At 42.9% G+C, this 9,101-nt stretch overlaps 1 protein-coding gene across 1 annotated transcript in view; it reads left to right on the top strand.

Moving 5' to 3' along the window:
* Window positions 1-2,317: 2,317 nt before the first annotated feature.
* The window catches only part of TRH (thyrotropin releasing hormone), a 7,104-nt gene continuing 320 nt past the window's right edge, over window positions 2,318-9,101 (top strand). The window contains exons 1-3 of the mRNA XM_074288962.1: window positions 2,318-2,456; window positions 4,190-4,398; window positions 7,738-9,101. The exon at window positions 7,738-9,101 is cut by the window's right edge and continues 320 nt beyond it. Of these exons, the coding sequence (XP_074145063.1) occupies window positions 4,203-4,398; window positions 7,738-8,213 (672 nt within the window). The 5' untranslated portion in view covers window positions 2,318-2,456; window positions 4,190-4,202 and the 3' untranslated portion in view covers window positions 8,214-9,101. The remainder of the gene's footprint in view (window positions 2,457-4,189; window positions 4,399-7,737) is intronic.

The following is a 9,101-nucleotide window of genomic DNA, read 5'->3' as shown; positions in this document are numbered from 1 at the left end:
TGCACATCTTCCTATGTGTGGTTCTTGTCTGTGTTTTCACTTCAACCTTCTGATAAGTCATCCACTTAGAAAATGTCCTCTGCCTTCTTTTAATGTTTCATGTCTTCATCTTATAGGTGAAGACTCTAAGCCCAGAAAAGGGAAGATAACATGATCAAGACCACACAGTAGAGCAGAGATTAGAAACCATGTCTGCTGACTCCATAATTCACACTTTTAATACCTCTTAGGAGTATACTCCTGGCTCTGTCCTTTTCTCAGTGCAGTAGGAGGAAACAAGTAAGACTTGTTTCCCAAGATGACTCAATTCATAGGCACAGGCAGACACTTCCTTCATAGCCTGATTCCAGAGATACTGAGGAGACTACTTAGTTCCACAAATTTATACTGTTGTCACAGAGCCTGACATTCTAGCCTCAAAATACTGGCTTTCTAGATCTAAGCTTCCACCTTGGAAGTCAGCTAGTCTAATCCTTTCACCTTACATATGAAGAAACTGAGATTTATGTAGAAAGAAGAGACTTCTCAAGTCACATGATTATAGAGAGAGCAGAAGAGCTGGGATTTAAATCTCATTCCATCCTGAAGCCTCCCAAAGATTATTACAATGTAAATACCTTCTAGGCTGGAAACATACTGTCCTTTTATATCATAGCAAGTCTCTTAGGGTGAGAGTAGGGCAATAGTATAAGAATGTCTCAGATGCCAGGAGAAAAGATACCATTAATCAAACTTCTTTAGCCCTATGGGTCTTAGTTTTCACTTCTATAATGCAGGAATAATAGCCTCCTTCCTAATCAACAGTATGATTGTATCATGAAATGATTTCTGGTGAAACATTTTTTTAGAATCCTTTTTGGGGGCTCATGACCCTCTTAGGCATAGTATCTGATTACTCTCAGTTATTGACTTTTTTTTGTCTTCCCTGATTTAAATTTAGTTTTTTCTCTTGTGGATCAATGATGGTCAGTCCCAGCTGCACCCACTATCATGGGAGATTTCTGGAAATAAATGTGCCATCAGAAATTGGAAATTAAAAAAAAAAAGATCCCCCAGCTCTCATCAGCATCCATTTGGAGCCAGGGCAAGGACTGCTGCCTGGGGAGCTCTTAAAAATCCTGCAATTAGTCCAGTTTTCAAATCACACCCACAAGCACTATAGGGAGGTGCTATCAACAAGAAGCCGTCTTTCTCAACGCACCCAAATGGTTTGTGAGCTTTAATGTTTCAGTTATTGCACTCTATTGCTTGGTGTTGCGAGCGAGGCAGATCACTCTGGAAGTCTCACATCTTCTCCTATAAAACATGGGGATGAGACTGGATGGCATTTAAGGTCCTTTCCAAATTCTAACGATCTAGGACTATAGAGACATCCTGATATAGTAGAAAAACTGCTGGAATGGATACACACACATTGGCTCCCAATCCTAGTTCTGCTCCTCACTCCCTTGTGTGACACTGACTAAGTCACTTCCCAACCTTCAGTTTCCTCACCTGTAGAATGAGGTAGCTAGGTTAGCTGCCCTCTAAAATAAAAATGCTAAAACCAGGTGGTCTTTTTTTAAATTAATTTTTATAATTATAAATTTTTTGACAGTATATATGCATGAGTAATTTTTTATAACATTATCTCTTGTATTCATTTTTCCAAATTTTCCCCTCCCTCCCGCTGATGACAGGCAATCCCATACATTTTACATGTGTTACAGTATAACCTAGATACAATATATGTGTGTAAATCCAATTTTCTTGTTGCATGTTAAGTATTGGATTCCCAAGGTATAAGTAACCTGGGTAGATAGACAGTAGTGCTAACAGTTTACATTCAATTCCCAGTGTTCCTTCTCTGGGTGTAGTTAAAACCAGGTGGTCTTTAAGGTCTCTCTGCTTGTTCTGAGACCAGGATTACTATGGTCTGAAAAAACTCTCTCCCTTCTCCCACTTGTTAGTCCTTCATTCATCCTCTTCAGCTCCCCATCTGTAGGGCACCAAATCCCCTTGTTCAGAGAGGGATGGTTCAACATTTAAACTGTCTACCCCATAAAAGAGCTCCAGAGCTCTTGGAATCTGGAAGGAATACTCACTAGGACCCAGGGTGACTAGTGGATCCTGGAAGGGGTTGCCAAGAGCTTTGGTCTGAGCCCCACTTCAATGACATCAAGCTTGGCTAAGTGGGTGGAGTTGGGGGTTCAGAGGGGGTGGGGAGTGACCTCACTCTCAGAGGGGTGGGGAGTGACCTCACTCCCAGCTATTTGCATATCAGACCCCGCAGACAACTCAGTATAAATAGGGCAGGCAGCACCTCATCGGCACTGTCAGCTGGGAAGGAGCTACCTTGGTTACTGCACGTGTTTGTTGCTACTCTTCCTCCAGCCCCAGACCCAGAAGCCCAGCCCTGACCAGAAGCTCTGGTACAGTCCAAGAGGGAAGGCAACTCACTATTTGGCATCATACAGGTAATTTTCAAGCTTTTTCTCTGAATTCAATGAGGCTTGAGATGGGAGGGTTTTTTTTATCTCAATGAATAAAACTAGGAGGATGTGGTGGGAGTTGAAGGTTGGAGCTGAAAAGGTTAGATTAGAAAATCTTACATCCAAAGCAAGTGGGATGCTTATTTGAGGGAACTACATATCTAGGCACAGGAATGCAGGTGTAGACTGATGAAAACCTCATATTCGTGTAGTTTTTTATACTTTGCAAAGTGCTTCTCTGCAGGTTATCTCACTTGAGCATAAATCTAGAAATGTATAATGCATAGTTTTACAATATGTATTAGAATGTGTAATATGTATTTATACAGACTAGTTGTGCAATCATGAATGAGCTTCAATAAGGCTTATTTCTCACCTCTGTATATAAAAATTCATCAATATTATATTTCAAGATATTGATCATGAAATCTTAGTGCTTGAATCTTAGATTTTAAAATCCTAACTCTAAGGTTCTGACTTTAAGATCCCTAGGAATACCAAGTCACTGATTTAGAAGCCATGTGGCGCAACTCTCTCATTTTAATGAAGACAAAACTGAAACTTAGAGATGGGAAATGCCCTTATCCACAATATGTGATGGAAAAGAAAATTGAAGTCAGGTCTTCCGGCTCCCAACCTAATAGAATTCTAAGATTCCAGTTGTACAATTTTAACTTTAAATTTCTATGAAGAATATATACGATTATAATATTTTTATATGCTTATGAATGTAGAGAAGAGTGAGTAAATATTGCAAAAGATTTCAAGGTGACATATAAATAAATGGTGGCATGGTGTGGTAGATAATGAACTGGATTCAAAACAAAGAAGATCTGAGTTCAAATTCTGCTTCTGTCACAAACAGACCTGGGTAAATCACTTGACCACTTAGTACTCTAGGCCACTATTTAAGTTACAGAGAAGGTGCTGACTTGCATTGACAGAGAGAGGTTCTTCATCTAGGACTCCTTAATATCAATGAAAGAACAGGTCCAACCCCTAGCCTTCATATCTATCTCTATCTTTATATATCTGTCTTTCTACATATCTTTATATATACAAATAGAGGGAGAGAGGAAGAGCAAAGTGAAGGAGAATGGAACAAAAAAAGAGATAAGATAGTGAAAGAGGGAGAAAGAAGAAAGGGGGACTGGAAGGAAGTAAAAAGCAAGATGGACAGTGACTGAAGGAGGAAGAAAGAGAAAAAGAGAGGACTGGAGAAAGAAAGAAAAAAAGAGACAAGAACTAGGGAAAGAAGAGAAGACAAGAAGGAAAAAAGGAAGAGTGGGAGAGGAGTGCAGAATATAGTGAAGGGAAACAATGACTTGGAGGGAGTGATAAAGGTTTTTTTTTAAATTTTTTAGGGAGAAATACACAGAGAGACAGAGACAGACAGAGGGAGAAAGAGAAAGAAAGAGACACAGAGACAGAGACAGACAGAGAGAGGGAAGGAGAAAAGGAGAGACATACAGACAGAGAGAGGGAAGGAAGGAAGGAGGAAGGGAAGGAAGGAGGGAGGGAGAAAAGGATGGAGAAAGAGAGGAAAGGAGAAAGGGAAAGAGGGAGAGAGGGGTATAGGGGTGAGGCAGACAGACTTTCTCCCCCTGGTTCAGGTTGTGGATTTATTCCCTCCTGTTCAGAAATCAGTGGGTGTCTGGTCTCCAAAGCACTCACATTACTGCTCTGCCCCTATTCTCTCCTGATTCCCTGCTGGACAGCTCCAGCACCACCATGACCCACCTGTGGCTGCTGCCCTTGCTCCTGTCTCTGGCTCTGTCCAGTTTCTCCATAAACCTTGGCCAGCCAGCTGCAGCAGAAGCTGACAGTGAGGAGAGGGGTCGCCTGGAGGAGATCTTGCAGAGGGCTGAGAACCTCTTTCTCCAATCAAACCTTCAAAAGCTAGAAGAGGAAGGAGAGAACAACTCAGGTAAGGAGATGGGTCAGCTTGGTTTTTTTGCCTTTTCAGACTTGGAGGGCATGCAGGGGACAGTGGGATCCTGGAAAAGTGAGGACTGGGTCAATCATGTGCTATTGAAAAATTTCATTCGAGATCTTAATGCCCCTCCCCCTCTACACTTGTCTTCTGGGTTGTGGTGATTAAGCTCTCTCTAACATCAAGGGCTGGAAAGTGCTTAACGGGTTTCCACTAAATTATTAATTTCTGCAAATAAACCATAGACTCATAGGATACCAGGGTTGGAAGGGACTTTATAAGTTATTTTATTGAATCCTTTGCTTTACAGACATAAGCTTGCATCTGTAAAATGAGAGAATTGGATCCGATGACCTCAAAAAATCCTTCCAATAGTAGTGGGATTTCTGTTCAAATCCTACTTTTGAGTCTTACTACCTATGTGATCTTAGTCAAGTTATTTACCTCCCAGAAGCCTCAATTTTCTCATGTGTAAAATGAGGAAACTGGATCCATTCAGGTCTAGAGCTAAGACTTTGTGATACTTCGATCCCATTTTCATATCTTATGACTCTTAGAGAAGCAAAACCCATAACGAGTTAACGATATTAGAGCAATGCCCTAATTTCCATAGGATTCATTTCTTTCTCCTTCTTCCACATCTCCCTACATGTGCTGACATTGGACACATACCTTTGGTGTGGCCCCTTCTGGAGCAATTTATTTATTCTCTCCTGCTCACTTTTAATTAGAAGCTATGCAATGATGAGGGGTCTATTTTTGTCTGGACTTTGAGGCTCTGGATTCTTGGGTTGTTTCCTTTCTTTTCAAAGATGGCCATGACATGCAAGCAAATTGGATTTAAGTGAAAGAATGCACCTGCATAATTTTTCCCTCCAGAGCCATCTGGATCCAATGGCCAGATAGAGATCAGGATGACTGGAGATGGCCCTGAATGTAGTTGGAGACCATGGCCTTTTTAAGCTGAGATCTTTAACAGGTTTTAGTTTAACCGTGGCAACGCCTGATCAGTTAGTTACTAAGGTCTTTTACCTAAGCAAAAAAAAAATCAGTCTAGAAGGGGAAGGAAGACTGGCCAAAACATAAAAAAATTGCTATTTACACTCACACTGAGCCAATTAGAGCCCAAACAATGTCCAAGTGGGGTACAGACTGCAGAGGTCTGATGCTAAGGGTATAGAGATAGGGCTTAGGAAGATTTTATACCAACACTTGCCCTGAGTCCAGAGTTCTCTCCAGGCATCCTATGTAATGGCTCTTGCTCATTAATAATAATAATAATAATCATATATTTATATACTGCTTTTAAGGTTTGCCAAACACTTTACAAATATTATTTGTGCTTATATATATGCATATATTTATTTACATATTTATGTACAAATGCATATTTAAAATGTTATCAATGCTATTGCAGATTTGAATTCGGGTATTACATCCAGCACTCTATCCACTGTTGTCACTTAGCTGTCTCTTTGTTCCAAGCCTTCTCTTCTTATTTGGCCCCTGTTTTTATACCCTTTTTAGCAAAGGGAAGGGGAATTGTGCACACATGCAGGGGAGGATACCCATTTACATGTGAAGCTATATTTGCATTTATGCATGAGTATGCATCTGTGAATATACTGCTTGTCCATATGTCTATGTATATGTATGGGGCTGGCAGAGCTGACAGTATCAGCTACCTTAACACCCTTGTCCACTTCAAAAAAGGACCCTGAATTTGCCTTTCTTTGCATCCCTAGCACTTCATACCGTTCCTACCACATAATCAATACTGGTTGACTGCCATAGGTTGGTGAAATGGGAGACAGACTAGTAGTGTTAATTCTTCCCCCAAAGCCAGCTTTTACTCTTGCTTCTTTTCTTCTATCCTGGGCACTTGGCTACCTGTCTCAGCACCTTTGCCAAAAATCCAGGAGGGAACAAGCCCTTCAGATTAATGTTCTCTCCCCTGAGCTATTTGAGGAGTCATTCCTTAGTCAGAGACCTTTTGAAGCTTCTGTCCGGTGGGGGATATTTTCAGCTGAATCATTTCTTTTGGTGATACAGCTGAAATCATTTAACTGCTGAGCATGATTTAAATCATTTATCAATCCAGCTTTTTTCAACAAAGTGGGAATAGCTTTATGAAATCAGCTTAATTCTCTGTTGCCCAAGAAGTCTGCTGACGAAGGGGTCAAAGCGGCTATTTCTGAGTCCCTGAGCTTAGCATAATTAGTAACTGAACCTACTTAATCTCTGTGAGTAGAGAGTGCAGTGTGTATAGGAGAGTGTGTGGCTGTCCGTTCACTATGTATGTGTTAGAGTGGGTTCATGTGCTTATCCATGAATGTCTCAGTGAGTGTGTGTCTAGGACAGAGAATAGTAATATGAATGGGCTTTGATCGAGGAGACATTTGCAGAACAGTAGAAGGAGAGCTGAATTTGAAATGAGAAATCCTAGATTTAACTCTTGGGGTCTAGGTTCACCTCTATGACTTTAGGCAAGCCATTTAACCCCTTCCTCAACCAAAGGCATCGGACTAGATGGCTTTCAGTCCCTCACTGAATCTAAGATCTTCTGAGAGAAAGCAGGGTCTGTGTGTCGGTACATGAGTGTGTAAGTGTGAATAAGTACCATGTGCAGATGAGTGTATATAAGTGTAATAGATGGTCAGGGCTGTTTTCAGCTCTGTCTCTCCTGACTAATACATGTTTAACAATCAGCCCTCTGTAAAAAAAACTGTACATGTGCCACACTTTTAAGTTTAATTTGTATTATGAACATTTTCTCCATCACTGACTTAAATCCAGAAATCCAGATTTTTAAGGTGTAAATGCTCACACTGAAAAATCTGATAATTGGTTCTCACAAGCCACTAGGAGCTGGCTGAAACACAATCCTGTTTCCCCCACCTCACCCTCTGCCCAATCCCAGCCAGCCCCACTTTCGTTTGGTCCATTCTGCTACCATCATGGGAACCACTCATGATTCACTTAGAATCAGCTTGAAATTCTCTTTCTAACCTCAAAGGAACTCATAAAACAATTGGCTGGTATGTGGCAAGACAGACAAATTCTAGTTTTTGCAGCCTCAGTTCCTTCCCCTCCCCAGAGTGATTAGTTACTTACACTATAGGGCAATTTCATTTCATGGGTAGAGAAAATAATCCCAAACAATGAAACTCTAAAGGTGGAACCTCAGGCACTGTGACAGCATTTTGGGGGGAGGCAATGGAGGATCCCTATGATTTTATTTTATGGACAATTTTTATCTCAGGTGCATGAAAGGCTGGCGTTGAGGCAATATGGTGATGGGAGTTTTCATTAATTTCTTATTTCCTTCTCCAGATTTGCAGGCCCCCCAGCAAGACTGGTTTGTGAAGAGGCAACACCCTGGGAAGAGATTTTCTGAGGTCTTCGAGAAGAGGCAGCATCCTGGCAAAAGGGAGGAAGAAGATGAGGGAGAGGAGGAGGAAGGGGGGGATGGAGGGGCCACCATAGCGATCCACAGACGCCAGCACCCAGGCAAGCGAGAGGAAGAGGCCTGGGAGGAGGAGGGCAAGGAGCAAAAGAGGCAACATCCGGGCCGGAGGGCCTCCTGGCTCAAGGACAGTGAGGGGGATATCTCCAAACGACAGCATCCGGGCAGACGGAGCCTGGGCCCTGCCAGCCAAGGCCCTGTCTTCCCCTGCAGCCCCCGGGGGTCCTCCCACTGCGGCCTCTTACTGGAGCTCTTGGAGGATCTCCGCAGGGGCCCGGGCCCTGAGAAGAGACAGCACCCCGGGAGGAGGTCACTCTGGGGAGCAGAGAGGGAAGAGGACTAGAGCCCGGCCAGTCTGAGGGGGAATGGTTTAAGCCTCTGTGGATGGTTTCTGGGTGTGCTGTGAATAATACCTACAAGCTGTTTTTTCTTTCACTTAGTCCTCTCGATCCCCTCCTAGTGACATGGCCAGAATGTCCTAGACCCCTAGGCACCAGTCCCCTAAGCTCTGAGGGCAGGGGATGGAGAATGGGGGTGTGGAAGAAGGTGGAGTCTATGCCCTATTATTGAAAGCCTGGCACCCTCAAGTCCCTTTCTAAGACTGCCTGGGTTATTTCAGCTCCTCTTCAGCAAATCTTGAGTTAGGGGAGAAAGGTTGTGGTTAGGGGGCAGAGGGGTCTGATCCAAGCTTGAAAGGTGATGTGGTCAAGCTTCTGAACATAGTCCATGGGACCAAAGCCTTTCCCTCAGTCCAGTTCAGGCCAGGATACCTACTAGTTTCCTGGGATCCGTTAGATTCAGTCCAGTTTCCTTCTGGTAAGGGTAAGATTCTCAGGAAGGGTTGATGACCACGAGAGTGGACATGATCTGTCTCCCTCTCCCTTATTCAAGACAGACGCAGTGAAAGAGTTCAAAGCAGGAGCTGACCCATTTACAGTCGGCCTTCCTCCTTCCCTGCATCTCCTGCATCTCCCCACAGAATCCTCATGCTGTCCCTTTAAGTATGAGCAAGACCTGAGACAGGGAAGGAGCCACAAACAACAGGCAGTGGGCAAAGCTCAGACAGGGAAATGGGGAGCTCTCAAACTCAAGCACATCATTGGGCAAAGAAAACCCCAGGGGAAAATCACCAGTCACTAGGGGAATCCCTGAGGATCTTCATTAATTTGGTCATTGTTTTACTCTTTATTGAGTTGAAACTTCATAAATTTCCTTCTTCTCTGGCCAAAGA

The sequence above is a fragment of the Sminthopsis crassicaudata genome, chromosome 1 (genome assembly GCF_048593235.1).
Source record: "Sminthopsis crassicaudata isolate SCR6 chromosome 1, ASM4859323v1, whole genome shotgun sequence".
NCBI classification, from domain to species: domain Eukaryota; kingdom Metazoa; phylum Chordata; class Mammalia; order Dasyuromorphia; family Dasyuridae; genus Sminthopsis; species Sminthopsis crassicaudata.
This window is presented reverse-complemented; position numbering and strand designations above follow the sequence as displayed.